This window comes from Nuphar pumila, chromosome 13 (genome assembly GCF_984573655.1).
Source record: "Nuphar pumila chromosome 13, dmNupPumi1.hap1.1, whole genome shotgun sequence".
In the NCBI taxonomy this organism is placed as follows: domain Eukaryota; kingdom Viridiplantae; phylum Streptophyta; class Magnoliopsida; order Nymphaeales; family Nymphaeaceae; genus Nuphar; species Nuphar pumila.
In genome coordinates, this window is record NC_143261.1 from 77,134,154 (window position 1) to 77,152,192 (window position 18,039).

Genomic DNA, 18,039 nt, shown 5'->3' on the forward strand with positions numbered 1-18,039 from the left:
GATTTGCCCAAAAGGGATTCGCTCATCTGGTAGAGGCGACTTGTAAATGTCACCAAGTTGACGGGACATCACAAGTTCGAAACCTACGGGTGTGCTGAAGGTTTTCCCTTGGATTATAAAAAAAATTAAATCAAATGAGATTTGTGTTTCGCTGGAAACAAACGCTCCACGCCCAAACCGATATCATCATTTCTTGTTCGACTCTGAAGTCCATATATATCGGGCTTCACATGACCACCCACCCACGAAAGGGGCACCGACCAGAGAGAGAGAGAGAGAGAGAGAGAGAGAGAGAGAGAGTATCGATGGCGTCCACCCCCGCGAGAACGGAGATCCTCTCCCTGTTCCGATCGTTCCTGAGAATCGCCGGAAAATTTCCCGATTACAACATCCGAGAGTACGTGAGGCGGAGGGCCGCCGACGGGTTCAGGGAGAACCGCGCCCTCTCTGACGCGGGGTCAATCTCCTCCGCCTTCGCCGATGGCAAGGCCCAGCTCGAGGTCGCCAGGAGGCAGGCAGTCGTCTACTCACTATATGCTCCGAAGGACAAGAGCATCATGGATCTCCAAACCGCTTGAAGCGGTTCTTTTCCCCCCTGATCAGTAAGTTCCTTCACTTCCAATCTCTCTTCTTTTCCTTTTTTGATTCCCTTTTGGTGCATTTCCGGCTTCTGTTTTTTTCCAAATTTTTGCTTTTCTGCTTAAGAAAGGGAAATTCGGCATGGTTGTTTATAATGGGTTGATTCCTCTATCTGTATTTGTTTAATTTTCAGCATTCTATTGTAGATATTTTGGCTTACACTTTTTTGTTCATAATGCAGCGGGATATGTCGATTTTCATAGGTAATAACAAACTCCGAATTATTGCACGATCTGTTTTCATCTATATCAATAAATTGGATGTATAATTGAAAGAATTTGAATTTGTTTCTTATTAAACGTGTAGATTCATTGGTAATGGCTCTTGGATTTGGTATTTTATTATAATTCTGATTAGCATATATTTGCTTGATGTTTATTATGTTAAAGCCCGGCATTTAAGTTTTGTGACTTACGTATATAACCAAATTGTAAAATGGGCAGGGTTCTTGCTTAAACATCTCCAGTTTGACTAGTTATGATTAACACCCTTAATTAGGTGGGTTGAAGTTCATTAAACCTTTCTCTGAACCCCTGCAAAGGAATAGTGAATCGACATTTGCCAAAGTCATTGAATATTATCAGAAACCAATATATGTCTTATAGTTTTATGCCATGAAGATCAGTAACATAGGCATTTTTTTGTTAAAGGCAGTTGAATAGAATAGAATATTTGTATATGGTTCTTATCAACTTGAAGAAGGCTTGTGATATGGTGATAAGATCCCCAAAAACAACTAGGTGAGATTTGTATAACTGAAGGTAGCTGCTGATCCTGAGCAATCTCGGCTCAACAAGCTCAAACCCTGGCCGGGTTTGTCTCAAGTGTGAACCATGTGGTTCAAGCATGGCTTGTTAAGAAACTAGCCAGCTACCAAGCTTAAGTTTGGCTCATTTAATATAAATGAGTCATCTCAGTTTCAACTGAACTTTGCTTGAATTTCCAAGCTCTGGACCAATTTAGCTCATTTTTTAGATCAATTCTTACTGTGAAAGAGAAACAGTAAAATGCATAACAATGATATTCTATACAAGCAACATCAGATCGAGCATGAACAAAGAAGTTGAAAATCTAAACTTGTGGATCAACTTTCCAAAAATGCTGTGCCTGAAATACAACAAACTCTATGTTAAGACGAGGACAACAAAAATAGTAGTATGGTGAATTTGGCAATCTAAGGGCATGTTTGCAATGCCATGTGATTATTGGATCCTGAAATTGTAAATCACAATCACAATACTTTCTCAAGATTAGTGAAACATGAAGAAGTACAAGTTGTGATTGCCGGTTGTAATTGTTTTTGCCTGACTTTGCTTTGAATATTGTGAAAGTTGGTCACAAGGTTGACCTTCTGACCAACAATTACAACTTCTACTTTCTCACCTTTGACCAAAACAAAAACATGCCTTAAGTGCGTCCTTGGACCCATACCTCTAGATTCTATATCGTGGATAACAAAATGCAAAGACAAGCTTATGAATTGTTTGCATAAGTGCATCCATGATGGAAGGCCTATGTGAAATTATTTTCATTCCTTGATCTGAAACTAATAAATCAATAGAAATTGTAAAGTATCTACAACTGAGTGCACATAAGCCACCTTTCTCCCTCTTTCAACCTATAACAAAACACAATCAAATTATAATCAGGCTTCAAAGGTTCACTTTAACCTTGTTCTGTATCACTGTGGCATTCAAATATAAACTTAAATATCAATCAGAAATTCAAATCCTTCTTTGGCTTAGAGCCTTTCAAATCAATGTTTAGACCCTTCCAATCATCTGCAAGGACAAAACTCAAACTCCAATCCTAAACATAGACACATCAGTTCTAAAATTCATAAGCAAGCAATTCCCGCTTTTATTAAATCTCTAAATCAATTAATCAACAAATCTAAAGCCTCAGAAGAGGCATGAATAGCTCACTTAAGCCCATTCCCGTCTAATAATACTAGCATGGACTGATGGGCTGCAGCTTAGCATACTTTTTCTTGGGCCAGAGGGTACTCTTCATAAAGCACAACCAAAATAGTTCGAATAGTCATGGTCATGATTTTTCCAGAAATCCTTTTCTTGTTTGAAAACACTTAAAGCTTTTCGGGGAATGCCTCTTGCTGCTAAATATAACCTCTCAATCAATTTGAATTCTTTTCAAGTCAATCTCAATTCTGAATGCCCTAAATGAAGAGAAGGATGGGTTTGTCCCTTGACCCTTACAAGAATTATATGGACCATGAATCTTTGAGAAATTGTTGGTTCATTTCAAATATCATGAAAAGCCCATTGAGCTTGAACAGGCCGGTACCTGTGCTCAGGGTTGGGTAGATGAACTAACTTGAGCATGGTCTTAGGCTTGAGTTTAGTTCTCTATGAAAATAAATGAGCTTGAGCCAAGCCTAAGCCTTTTGTGAAAGGCTCAGCTTGTTGTGCAGCCTTGTCTGAAAGAGCATTTGAATACCAAAATAATAATGTGTTTTTTTCATTGGAACATGAAAGAAGTTACAAGGAGGTAGATGGTATGTTAGGTGGAATTAATGTGTACACACGATAAACTTTATAATAAGGAGAAAATGTTTGAGATTATTTGGGTATGTCCTATGGGTATATAAATATAGATGGGGCGATTTGTTACAAGCAAAAAAAAACTAGAATACTAATGATTTGAAGACAGAGAGTGAGGGGTTAGAAGCAACAAGAAGAAATATATGAGTGTATATATATATATACCCGATCACCATGCGCATCTTCCTAATCTTTCAGAATTTCTTGTGCCATACCTTTCATTTGCAGGTTGCACACTGTACCCGCACCAGTAGGTGTGTGACATAAGGTGGGATGCTAAGTATGCACTATTTGAACTGCAGCAACTGCAGTATGCTAGGTTGCATTCAAGATCCAAGAGAGAGAATCTAGAAACTAGATTTTGGTTCAGGAAATATTCTTAAGCATGTTGTTGAAAAAATGTAATATTTTTATATTTTTCAGTTTTTTTGTACATCTGACCCTTCAGATGTGATCTACATATTTAGTTGAAACTGACCATTTGATCATGTTCTTCTGACGTATATGTCATATATATGAGTGTGTGTATATATATATATATATATATATATATATATATATATATATATATATATATATATATATATATATATATATATATATATATATATATATACCTAATCACCATGCGCATCTTCCTAATCTTTCAGAAATTCTTGTGCCATACCTTTCATTTGCAGGTTGCACACTGTACCTGCACCAGTAGGTGTGTGACATAAGGTGGGATGCTAAGTATGTACTATTTGAACTGCAGCAACTGCAGTATTCTAGGTTGCATTCAAGACCCAAGAGAGAGAATCTAGAAACTAGATTTTGGTTCAGGAAATATTCTTAAGCATGTTGTCGAAAAAATGTAATATTTTTATTTTTTTTTCAGTTTTTTTGTACACCTGACCCTTCAGATGTTATCTACATATTTAGTTGAAACTGACTGTTGGATCATGTTCTTCTGACGTATATGTCAGATTTTACAAGGGTTGAAAAAATATCCTATAATGTACCAAAACTTCAAACCTCGATTCAAGAGTCGATGCTAAACACATCCATATGGTCAGATTTGGTCAGAACAACTCTCCCCCCCCCCCCCCCCCCAATGACTTCCAACTAGAGGGTTCCATATATATATATATATATATATATATATATATATATATATGAAAACACCATGCATTGCACAGGGAACATAAAAAATGACAACGAATGTGATGCATGGTTGAACATAGGTAATGCAACCGCTATTTATGGATTAATACATGAAAAAAAATTGTATAACTAACGCTCCATCTATGTCACATAGGTGTGGGTACGGGTGCAGGTGCAGCGATACGACACTTTAAAAAAACTGGGTGCGGGGGGTGCAAGAGGGTATATATATATATATATATATATATATATATATATATATATATATATATATATACCCTCTATATATATATATATACACACACACAAAATCTCGAACAAACTTGGCTCTGTATACCTAGACTGATTCAAACCTGGGTTTACTTTGACCCAGGTCTAAATCCGACCGAGTCAAAGTAAACCCAACAGACCCAGGTCCAGATACGGGAGAAGAAAAAAACAAAGGGTGTAAATTTCAATAAAGGAGAACACTTCTTTTCCCGCTCTTCCCAGCAAAAATATTAAAAAAAGTGAAATCTGAGGTGCCAGCTGTTATTGATTTAAATTTCAAAAAAGAAAAAATATTAAAGGCAGGCAGGTTACAGCTGGTTGAGGATGACAAGTGTCAGTTGATGTGACAATAAGGGCCACTTATCTTCCTTTGTTTTTTTTTGAGATAATTCTCTCTCACTCTCTCTCTATTCCAGAGAGATGAAGAAGAAAGAGGAGGACAACCCCAGCTCTCTCTCTCTCTCTCTCTCGTGATGTGTTTGCCACAGCCTCACCCGCACCTGCATCACGTCGCGTTGACGCGGGTACAAGGGTCCTTTTGCCAATCGAATAAATGGTTCAACTATGTAGCAGAGTCAACGCTTCAAACTTTTGATGTATGTATATCGGTGAAGTAGTGAAATCATGCAAGTATATTTACAAATTAAAGAATCTACGAGGATGCACTTTGCTTCAAGAATAGATAATAAGTATGGTCCATGCTTCAGACTTATATATGATGAAATGGTTATCATCTACATACGGGATGACATCTGATATTCTTATTTAGCTCTACCTTGAACTTCTTATCATTTTTCACACTATTTATGTTTGCTGATTTTCAATGATCTGCAACTACAATACAGAGAAGTGTAAAACAAATATAAATAGAAGAAATAAAAAAAATAAACATAACAATAGTGTCGTGTACTACAAATAATTAGATTCTGGCATGCGAACAAAGAGAAATGATTGATGACTGAATTGATAGAATTGTGTATAGACCAAAGTCTGAGTTTTGAGTTGCATATATGCTTGTAACCAGGTCAAACACTTCACAAGTAGTTGAGGGGGCAAAGTTGGCCCTAGAGGTGTCGACCAATCAGACCTTCAGCAAACCTAGTGGGTCTATACCTTGATCGGATTTGAGGTGCTGGTACCGGGTCCAGATTCAAGTCCGACCAGATCTAACATGAGAAGAACCATGCTTGGATCCTACAAGGATTAGATAAATCAGACCTGGTCTATACCGACTAAAATAATAAATGTTATATTTTCTTACATTGAAAATTACTGATCTTAATTGGCACTTGGGTTGCACCCCGTGTTTGGTATGAAATTTCATAAACCATACCAAGCTCTATAAAATGGAACCCTGTTGGTCCGAATCAAATAATTAATTGGAGCTCTTTCATTGTTACCAAACCTCAATCCTATTGGATCTGTGATGAGTATAGGATCGGGTCATACCTGAGCCGTTGACATCCCTACTTGGGCCTAGTCCAATTTGTAGTTGTATTGATTTAATAAGTTGGTTTGAAGCTAATACATTCGAAACCCATGGGGGGACCTCAGGGGTTTTACCAACTAGAGGTCAGCCAATGTGCGGTCGGTGATGGAGGCTTTTTCCCATGGATTATCCAAAAAACAAAAGAAAAGAAAAGGCAAAACTTTATCTAGAATCCCACTCTTTCCTGATATTTTAGAACCAGTGCATGTTTCTTGAAAAAACATTTCAAGACCTAACATTTTCAGTCCAACTAGGAACCCAAAGTAAATTTTGTGGTTAAGATCCATGTAGAATATCATTTTTTACCTTTGGTTTGAGAAGGTTTATTTTGTGTATCTTGCAACGGAGGTAATGTAGTAATTTTATTATGCATGTCTCACGGTTAATTTGAGTTACTCTAACTGTCTCCATTTGATGGTATTAGTAAAAGCTTGAGTCCTGAAATGTCTTTTCAGAAAGCATGAGGCTCTTTTTGAAATATCAAGCAAAATATAGGTATGTAAGTGATTTTTTTTCAAAAGGAAAAAGCGCCTTAACTGGGCCTTCACAAAAACACCAAGTCCTTGAATTTTGCTTTCTTGGTTCATTTCCTATTATTTGAAAGCTTTAGCATAATATGGCTTTAATCCTAGATTCATTTGAGTTAGGACTAGGTTAGCACCGACCTAGATTGTTATAGATTAATTGCATATAAGTACTGATTTTTATTTCTTCTATTTATATTTGTTTTACACTTCTCTGTATTGTAGTTGAAAATCATTGAAAATCAGTGAACAATGATTAGAAGTTCAAGGTAAAGCTAAAGAAGAATCTTGGACGTCATCCCGTATGTAGATGATAACCATTTCACTAATGCATTGATATACATATATAAATCTGAAGCGTGGACTATGCTTATTCTCTCTTCTTGAAGCAAAGTGCATACTCGTATACTCTTTAATTTGTAAATATATTTGCATGATTTAACTACTGCACTGATATACAAACATCAAAATTTTGAAGCCTAGACTGTGCTACATAGCTGAACCATTTATTTGATTAAGTGTCTCCTGAAGCCAAATGTATCATGGAGCTTTGGTTATATGATTTTTTTTTTCATTTATTAAAATTAGTAGATAACGGTTACATTACCTATGTTCAACCATGTATTGCATTGGTTGTCATTTTCTGTGTTCCCCGTGCAATGCACAGGTTTTATACTAGTGTGTGTGTATATATATAGGGTTAATCTAACATTAAAGTAGTTGGGTTTAACATTAGATGAATTCAACCATACTAAAACAACTAAAATACCCTTAAAAATGGTATTTTTGAAAATATATGATTACTTTTTTAGGTCAAAATTGTAAATTTGATGGATTCATAAAGTTGCTTTTTTGGAAAATGTGTTTGATTTTTTAATTCCCTTCAAATTCAAAAGACCTTTAATGCTCAAAAAGTAGCCATGCATTTTTAAAAGCACCATTCTTTTAAGGCTATTTTAGTCATTTTCATAAGGTTGAATCTATCTAATATTAAACTTGTTAGATTAACCCATATATATATACATATCTTTTATCTTTTTGTTAAGGTATGAACTTATGAACTAACACAAGGACCTCTAATGACCTACTAATAACTAAGTAATCGACAATTTAAAAGTTCAAAAATTAAAGATTAACTTCGACAAAATTGGACAAAGTCAGCAATGGCTGAATCCAAACATTAAACACGATTGGTGGTTAACATTGAAAACGAAATTAGATGAATTTAGTCAGCTGCTTGTTTACTGCAGCAAGTACTTGACCTTGCCTGGCCACACCCACAACCACACCTGTGCAGGAATTCAATGAATTTGTAATAGGGCTCTGATTCCTTTCTTTCCAAAATAATCTCGTCATAGACTGTTTTCATGGACCATTTTGGTCTTTCAAGAGTGCCCATGTTACATAAATGCCAAGATCATTGAGTATCTGGTGTCCCATGATATGTAAACCTGATGACTATTCAATCAGAGTAACACATGCAGTACTTTTGCTAAGCTGTGAAAATGAGAACTTTCACCCCTTGAGTTTCAAAATTGTTTCTTTCATAGTTTGGGAAATTTTTTGCTGATGTGAAGGTTTTTGTGCTATGCCAACTTGTGTCAGTATCTTCATTTCATGGTGTTGGGTTCATGAAATCTATCTTTTCTATATCTCAACCACAGCTTTAGGTTTCTTTGAGGGGAAAAGAAGAAAAAAAACAGATTGATAGCATATTTTTTCGGTGCTTATGATTGAAAGGTGGGGAGGAAAAATGAGTTTTTTTTAATGATGATGAAGCTTAAGGATATCATATAATAACTCCTATTTTTGCATCATATCAGAGGGTAGAAGTTAAGATTTGAATAAACTTCTAAGTGTTGGTATTTTGGTGGAAGCTGCATTTACTCTCATTTCTGCACTGCAAGCATATTATCTTGCGCACAAGATTCTCCAGTGTTGGCAGCCTCTACTGGTATATGTATTATTAAGATTGTATTATAAACTGGATCGGGTTTTCCAGTTAATGTTGGGTTCTTTAATGTAACATATAACTTTATGTTTGGGTATGGATCTAAACATTTGATCCAACCCAGTTACTACTTTGTATATATATATATATATACATGAAGTAGGGCACGGCTTCTATTGTGAAGTCTCCCCATTTACTGCCGCAGCTCTCTCTCTCTCTCTCTCTCTCTCTCTCTCTCACAGGGCCATTCTCACATGGTATCAGAGCGGGCTTCTGCACCGTGAGTCGACTCTGAAGGGCATGTCCAGCGAGATCGACACTGCAGGTGCTGTTTCGTTTAGGACTATCCAGCGAGATCAACGTCCCAGGTGCTGATTCTTCCAGGTTCTTCCATCTGCCATCTTTTCTATTATCGTGCCCTCTGTTTAGTCGACCATCCTCTCCTCTCCTCTCTGTTTAGTCGATCATCCTCTCCCCTCCTCTCTGTTTAGTCATCGACTGCTTCTATTTCTTATTGAACCTTCTGTTTTCTTCAACTATCGGTCAGATCTGATCGTAGATCTCTTCGGCTGCGTGACTGCTGCCCTCTTTACCCTGCGTGACTGCTGCCCTCTTTACCTATATTTTTTTTTTGTTCATCACGTCTGATTTGGATCAGACAGTCGGACCCAAAGACTATCTGAAGTCCGAATCTGCCCAGACGTGTATTCTGATATCAGATCTGTTTTCTTAGTTGCTGCGTCTTCTTCCCCTGTCACGGTTTGATCTGAGTTCACTTCAGATCTGAAGCGAATCATTTTTTTTATTTTCCTGATCCAAATTCATCCCTTTATTCCCGATTTCTGATTTCTGGTCATTCCTTCCAGACCTAAAATACCAATTCTTTATTCTTTATTTTTTTTCTTCATTTAATCTGGTCTGAATTTATTTCAGTTCTAAAGTCATTCCTTAAGTGTTTGGCAGCAGTCAGATACATTCAGTTTTCGGTTCAGTTTTCATGGATTCTCCTACCCTGCCATCTAGTTTTCTAGGTCAACTTATCTCGAACAAACTGAGTAACAACAACTATTTGACCTGGAAGAGGCAGATACTGCCTTTCATTAAGAGTCTTGATCTCTATGGACACCTAGATGGAACGATCTCCGCACCACCAGAATTTATTGTGCAGGAAATTGTGAACGATAAGGGAGAGGCTTCTAGTAGGTCGGTTCGAAATCTTGAATTCACCACTTGGAGAAAACGAGATCAAGCAGTTGTAGCCTACATTACCTCTACTCTTTCGCAAGAGGTTTTTGTAGGTATTCCAGATGAGTGCTCAGCAATGGAGTTGTGGGAACAACTTGCGAAGACCTATTCTCATATCTCAGAGGCAAGGATTATGCATTTGAAGAGGGAGTTTCAACTCCTAAAGAAAGAAAGCATGACTGTTACAGAGTATATGAACAAGGTGAAGATCATCACAGATCAATTGGCTATGGTGGGCTGTGTGATTTCTGATAAGGATAAAGTTCAACAAGCGCTAAACGGACTTGGATCAGATTATCATATGCTGGTAACATCTCTCTTGTGTCTTCCTTCACTTCCTAACTTTGAGGACCTTCGAGCGAAATTACTACAATATGAAATTTCCATTAAAGGAGAAGATGTAGGCAACAATTCAGGAAACAAGAAGTATTGTTTACAGGGACAAATTCAGGGAGAGGACGGGGCCACTTTCGAGGAGGACATGGACAAATAAGAAATAATCAAGGGGGGCGTGGATTGTTGCCCACGCCTAGCATGCCGTCAGGTAGTTTTTCGGGAAATCACAATTTCAAAAATGTTCCAACGTGCTATTTGTGCAACAAAAAAGGGCATATCAAGGCAAATTGTTGGCACAACCCGCAAAACAAAGGGAAAATGAATGTCACAGGGTCGTCGAGCAAGGAAAAAGCTGGAGGAAATCAATGGGATGAAGACAATGTCAAGAGCCTTTTAATATCAGCTTTGTCAGGATTGAATTTCAAACAGGGTGATCAGGGAACTTGGTATGTTGATTCTGGAGCTGCAGCTCATGTGACAGGTGATATTGGTAAGATTTTGAAACCTATCCCTTATCATGGAAATGCAAGTATTAAAACTGGAGATGGAGCTCTCCATCCAATAACTTACACTGGAAATGTGAATATTCCTCTTTCTGATGGTTCCCTAAAATTGTCCAATGTTTTTCATTCTCCTAATATTGTCAAAAATATCATTTCCGTTTCTAAATTGGTTGATGACATTCATTCTTGCGTCGAATTTACTCCTTCTTCTGTTTGTGTCAAGGATCCACTCACGAAGAAGACGCTCGTTGAGGGAAAGCGAAAGGGAAATATGTATATCCTCAAAGAGACTTCTTCACCTGTTCGTAGAGCTGGATCAAAATCGTCCATTGGTCAACCATTCAAATTGGATTCATCTAAGGATTGTTTGAGTTTATCTTCGTCTAATAAGCCAAATATTTGGCATTGTCGTTTGGGTCATTGTAATAATGCTTCTCTTGAGAAACTGGTGTCGAGCGGCTTTATTTCACGGTTAAGTTCGCATAATAAGGTTGATGGTTCCCTTTGTTCTAGTTGTCAATTGTGTAAGAGTCATGTACTTCCCTTCAATTCAATAAATGAAAGAGCTTCTTTTCCTTTTGAACTTATTCATTCTGATGTGTGGGGATCTGCTCCCCAACCCTCTTTGTCTGGCAGTCGCTACTATGTCACATTCATTGATAGTTATTCCGTATATACTTGGATTTATTTTATGAAATACAAATCTGGGGTATTCAAATTCTTTCGTTTATTTCATGCTCTTGTTGTCAATCAATTCTCGACAAGTATTCAACAATTCCAATGTGATGGAGAGGGAGAGTATCTATCAAAGGAATTTACTGAATTTCTTCAAAACAACGGGATAAGGCGTAGAATATCTTGCCCACACACACCACAACAAAATGGGGTTGCAGAAAGAAAACATCGTCATATTGTTGAAAGTGCCCTAAGTATGCTGCATGACACTCACATTCCTTTAAGTCTTTGGACAGAAGCTTTCCACTCTACGGTTTATGTAATAAATCGTTTACCGATGAAAATGTTGAATAATTTGACTCCTTATTTCGTGTTATTTGGTATCCAGCCTCAATACAGTCAACTACGAGTGTTTGGATGTGTATGCTATGTTCACATTGACAGTTCCCAACGTAACAAATTTCAAGATAAAGCTTGTAGATGCAGGTTTGTTGGGTATGCTGAAGAGTATAAAGGATATCAATGCTATGATCCAGACACTCGACACATTAAAATCTCACGAAACGTTGTCTTTGATGAGAGTAATGTTCAGATCTTGAACAAAGAGGCAAGGGTTACTAAGGAGGAAGAAAGCTATCAGCCATGGCTAGCGAATGAATTGTTTGATCAGCTAGAGATGGATAACTCTGCTCCATGTCACACAGTGATAGATGAGTGTGAGCCCATGGAAACCAATGCAGAATCTAGTGGGAACATGTTGACAGTTACTCAGGGATCTATTGTGCGTCCCATCGCAGAAGAAACCTTGACATCTGGTACTGCTCGTCCAGATGACAGAAGATTCAAAGGGGCAGTATATGCCAGGAGAAGGGATACACCCCACATAACTGAGCAGGTTAGACGTTCGGAAAGGATCAGACATCCTATTGAAAGATGGGTAAGCTATGAGAATTTTTCCACAGAAATGCAGTTATTTGTTGCACAGGTTGAGAAACATGAAGAACCCATCGATTTTCCCCAAGCATCCTTGTCATCAAAATGGGCAGATGCTATGAATGAAGAAATGGGAGCTTTACATGAATGTAGGACCTGAGAAATAGTTCCTAGACCTCCGGATAAGAATGTTGTAGGGTCTAAGTGGGTATATAAAATCAAGTACAAACCTGGCGGATCCATTGAAAGATATAAGGCAAGACTAGTTGTTAAAGGCTTCACAGAAGTATATGGAGAAGACTATGATGAGACCTTTAGTCCAGTTGTAAAAATGGGAACCATTCGACTTGTGTTATCCTTGGCGGTTCAACATGGATGGTCTCTAAGCCAACTTGATGTTAAAAATGCATTCTTACATGGTGATCTAAAGGAGGAAGTTTACATGGAGCAACCTCTTGGTTATGCAGAAAACAGTCCTGAGACACATGTCTCCAGGTTGCGACGAGCTATTTATGGACTAAAACAAGCATCTCGATCATGGTTTGACAGTTTCTCCATTGAAGTACAACGATATGGATTCGTCCATTCTCAACTCGATCATTCATTGTTCATCTTTCAAGAAGATCAGGTCAACACCTTACTTCTCATATATGTAGATGACATTATTATTACAGGAAGTTCTTGTAAGCATATAGAGGCTACAAAGATCCTATTGAGCCAAAAGTTCAAGATGAAGGACCTGGGTGTCCTACGATATTTCTTGGGGGTTGAAGTGGATCGACAAGATACTAGCCTCTTGTTGACCCAACACAAGTACGCTCTGGATCTTTTGGAGAAATCAGGAATGAAAAATTGCAAGCCATTGAATACTCCTAGCGTGTTAAACCATAAACTCAATGCTCAAGATGGGGAGATCTATGAGGACCCGAAATATTATCGTCGTTTAGTTGGGATGCTTCAATATCTTACTTTTACGAGGCCGGATATTGTATATGCAGTGAATCAAGTCTCTCAGTTCATGCACGATCCACGTACAGAACACATGAATGTAGTTAAAAGAATTCTTCGGTACTTGAAGGGTACTTTTGGAGATGGGCTTGCTTATCGTCAATCAAAGGCAAAAGGAGAACATAGACAACTAGAAGTGTATGCAGATGCAGATTGGGCAGGAGATCCAGACGATAGAAAGTCGGTCTCTGGGTATTGTGTGTATGTTGATGACAACTTAATAGCGTGGAGTAGCCGGAAGCAACGTGCTGTTGCGCGTTCAAGCACAGAAGCTGAGTATCGATCCATGGCCTCTACCACTGCCACTGCCGAAGTTACGTGGTTAAGACATTTATTAACATAGATAGGAGAAAAAGTGAAGGTTGCGAATCTATTTTGTGATAATCAAAGTGCCATTCAAATTGCTTTCAATTCTATCCACCATGGTCGAACGAAACACAGAGAGATAGATCAACATTTTGTCGGACAGAAGGTAGAAGACAAAGAAGTTATTCCAGTCTATGTACCAACAGAAGATCAAGTTGCTGATCTACTTACCAAAGGACTTACGAGTGCGCGGTTTTGGTATCTCAAAGGCAAGTTGTCCATGGTACAAGACCATGCACAACTTGAGGGAGGGTATTACGATTGTATTATAAACTGGATCGGGTTTTCCAGTTAATGTTGGGTTCTTTAATAACATATAATTTTATGTTTGGGTATGAATCTAAACATTTGATCCAACCCAGTTACTATTTTGTATATATATATATATACATGAAGTAAGGCACGGCTTCTATTGTGAAGTCTCCCCATTTACTGCCGCAGCTCTCTCTCTCTCTCTCTCTCTCTCTCTCTCTCAGGGCCATTCTCACATGTATCCCTTCACAAGAAGCCCTGTACCCATGTCCATAAGAATATTAAACCATTTCCCATGTACCAGTGAAGACTGGATGTAGGCATTCTGAAGGTGGTGCATATTATTGAAATATTTAATACAATGTTGATGTTCTACTAGGGTGGTGAAAGGATAAAGGTCATGTTAGAAGACGATTGGTAAAGAGCATGCTTATGATGGTTAGGACTGTCCTTTATGCATCATCAAGTCCAGCATCCGGCCAATAAAATCTGGTAGGATGATGTTGGGGATGTACAATGTTTGATGTAAATGTTGACGTTGTGAATATGACATGGGGGTCTCGTTAAGCAAGTTTATGAAGATAACATTTCTTACGACGTTTTCCTTTTTCCCTTATTAAATGCTTTATTGAAGGTCTTAGTCCTTGTGAATCTTGTTCATCCGATCATAGTTTGCTTAGTAGTTCTTGTGTTTTCCATTGCTAAGCGAGCTTGTTCTCGTGGATATAGAGACATTGGAGAAGTTGCTTTATGCATGATGCTTTAGCATAAGTTGGTATGTGTTCTTTATCCCCTCTTGCTTAAAATTGGTAAACAGCTTATGATTATGAATTTGACCCTCAATTTTCTTTCAGGAACCATGGGGGGGTGAAGGTTTGAAGAAGGCCCATAACCGGTTGGCCGTGTTCTTGTGGATCATGAATGCCACCCAACTAACTGATTAGTGATTTCTCCCGTCTCATATATATGAGCCCGCTTCTTTTCTTTTTGTTGATGGCTCGTATGTCTGTATGGTGGACGGCAGATTACGTTAATGCATATTGAACTGTAATAAGTAGAGTCCCTTCAGACTGATTGATACAATTTGTACTCTCATTTACCTTTCTATATATCGCCCCCCTTACCTGTATTTTGGCAACCAGACTGACAAATTTATGCTCTCATTTACCTTCTGTACATTGCCCCTTGCTTACAGTTCAGTCCCCATGGCCACTTGCAGTTAGTCTCTTGCCAAGTTGAGAAGACATTTGAGTTCACAATTGGAGCATAGGATTTATGCGCAGATAGTGTTGTGAAATCAATTTCCAAACTTGAGTTGCTTATCCCGTGGATTCAAGAAGAGTTTGCTACCGCATTGCTTACAGCGTGAATCCGTGCCAAAAAGTTGGCGGAGTCTGGCTTTTTCTCCATGCTTTTTGAGGATATTCAGGGTGTACTGGACAACTGGCACGTCATGTCGCGCTCCTTTCAAAAATAGTGCCAAGGGGCAAAGCAGTCCCAACTGAGGCAGTATTCAAACATGGGACAAGACCCCTCCCCCCCCCCCCCCCCCCCTCCGCGTGTCCACCAACGCTGGGTGAGCCAAGACTTTCCAATCTCTCTCTCTCCTTTGTGTCTAGACTCTTTATGAGACTATCCGATGAGTGAAGAAGTTGGATCATTGCACACTCCACACTCTAAATTCTGGTTTCCTCGTAGCGAAAAAAGGTCATTTGTGGAATGCGTGTTTCTTCGACAAGAAAAAAGAAAAATCATGAAAAATCCATTTCAAAACTTACCCTTGAGGGTGTTAGGATGATATTCGAGAAGAATGGATAAAAACTCATTTTGGCTAAAGTCGAGGGAACACTGGCCTTACATTGGCAAGCTTTTGCTTGGTAAAACTTTGAGGTCTCTCCTACCCATGGGAGAGCTCACCCAGCTTAGACCTTGTGGTAAGCAATGCCCTCCATAGGATTGTGACGTCCCATCAGCTTGGTAGGTCTAGGGTTTGTTTGGTTGCATCTCCTGTGATAATCACGTGAGATGGAATCAAATGTGATTTGAAGTCATATGATTTCAAGTCACATATTCCATGACGTTATTTGGAATCACATGAAAGTCGCATTAAATGTGTATTCAAATCACATTTTCTTATTTACACGAGATTCCAAATCACATGTTTGGTTATCTGTGCAAATGAGATCCACTTTCATTTGCATAAGATTCCAAATCACATAGTTTGGTTAGTTGTGCAAATGAGATTCATCCTCTCATTTGCATGAGATTTTAAATCACATTTGAATGCAAATAAACATACCCTTACCCCTATCAGATAAGCTAAGTTCTTGTGGGTGGAAAGAAAAGGGGAAAATTTTAAACTAAAAATGTACATAGAGACTAGAGAGCACAGGTCGGGCGTGGTGCCAATTGGGGATTATTAAGAAGGGGTCATAAATATAATAAGCGAATTTATTTCCCTCAAAAAGTGAAAAAGAAAATAAACCAACTCATAGATCCGTTCCTAGTTCTAAGATCTGTTGTAGTATATGGGGAGAGATTAAAAAGCTCCAAACATCCTTAGTACGAATTGTAACATTAAAAAAAAAGGTTAGCACGTTATTTTTTATTTTTTTATTTGCATTCCTCATCAATTTAAGAAGTATTAAACTAATACATGAATAAGCAGGCAGATATGATAAATCTATTAGGTGTATGGCACAGATGCGGTTTGCTAAATGCACTGGAGTACTTTAGCCAACTAATATGTGCTTCTGTTTGTCATGGATGATGTGGATGTAGGCCTACTCCAAGTAAACCATATCCGATCGCTTGCCTCTACGGGCCTCATTCATCTATAGCATATTCACTTCACATCTCAGTGTGCAAAGGTCAGGTGCAATGATTGCACAAATATTTGTGCATTAAGCACCTGATCACCCTCCATCTTGGGGACAGGGCCTGTCAGGTGTGGGACTCGACCTGATGGAGGGTGATGGGGTGCTTAATACACAAATTTTTGTGCAATCATATTGCACCCGATCCGGACTCCATCTCAGTGGCTTGCGTTCATTGGACAGGATTGGACTGTTCTTCAGTGGGGCCATGTCATCGTCCATTGATGCATTTGATGCTCACACACACTCTGTTGTTCAAAGACATGATCTAGAAGAATCCTGTTATAGAGAGAGATGTTTATACCAGTGTTGTCAGCCTGAATCAGCCGATATGTATCATATCACTAGGAAATCGATACGATTTTGACCTAAATAACTTAAAATTATTTTTAAATATTATTTTAATACTTTTTTAATAGCTTTATCATGTGTCACGTTCTGAATGACAAAATTTTTTAATTATTTTTTGGTCCATTCAGAATGATTCACTTGAGAATCGGCACCTGAATCTTTGGCCAAACGATACGGGTCCGGTTCCGATGCTGACAAAATTGATTTATACACTTGCAGCACGTAAGATGGTGTAGTGTTGGCAATGAATGAAGATGTTTAATGCGAGCATGTGACTCTTGCTTCTCTTTGTGGCAGGGCCAACTTGATGTGTTCAATAATCGTTGTCTAGGGATGTGAACTGTTCAGATTCTGATAGGATGTGTCCAATACCATAATTGACTAATCAGATTTTGGCTAAACGGATTTGAACTTGGATTTGGATTCGGATTTGGATTCAGAGGATAAGAAACTCATGCCAGCTGCTTTTTTACAGGTAAATGGATTAACTATCCATTAAATTCATATATTTCTCATGTTCATAGCAAAAAATCAAAACCATATCTGAATCCAATTATAATCTGATATTTTTTTGGGTTACCAAATGCAGCTAAAGGGCATAGAATTCGATCAGATATTGGATAACATCCTGTTTATTGGCATCCCTATCATTGTCTTACATGCTTTTCATTTCTTTTCGATTCCTCCCATTTGTCTCCTTTTTCACGTCAAAATTTTATCTGGTTTTGCATTGTGTGATCTGCACGTTCATGCCTCAAACCAATATTTGATGTCTAAATTGATAAAATCGTGTATAGACAAGTCTGAGTTTTGAGTTGTATATATGCTCGTAACCACGTCAAATGCTTCATAAGTAGTTGAAGCGCCAAAGTTGGCCCTAGAGGTAGGAGGTGTTAACGGGTCAGTTTTGGTTCGGA

General features: G+C 38.2%; 1 protein-coding gene across 5 annotated transcripts; it reads left to right on the forward strand.

Annotated features, from left to right (window-relative positions):
- Positions 1-250: 250 nt before the first annotated feature.
- Positions 251-17,506, forward strand: LOC149818797 (LYR family of Fe/S cluster biogenesis protein). 5 transcript variants are annotated; one of them, XR_016427351.1, is made up of 4 exons: positions 257-602; positions 821-842; positions 14,625-14,670; positions 14,750-15,024. XR_016427351.1 is itself a non-coding variant. In XM_089985486.1 (3 exons), exon 1 carries the CDS (start codon positions 306-308, stop codon positions 576-578), a length of 273 nt encoding a protein of 90 aa, XP_089841612.1. In that variant the 5' UTR covers positions 257-305; the 3' UTR covers positions 579-602; positions 821-842; positions 14,750-15,024. The 5 variants fall into 5 exon arrangements, 3 of the variants coding, with proteins under 3 accessions (XP_089841611.1, XP_089841612.1, XP_089841613.1); XR_016427350.1 differs by lacking the exon at positions 821-842; XM_089985486.1 differs by lacking the exon at positions 14,625-14,670.
- Positions 17,507-18,039: the final 533 nt, after the last annotated feature.

Bases quoted from the DNA above. Each gene is read 5' to 3' on its own strand.
- LOC149818797 (XM_089985485.1), top strand. From the start codon at position 306: ATGGCGTCCACCCCCGCGAGAACGGAGATCCTCTCCCTGTTCCGATCG.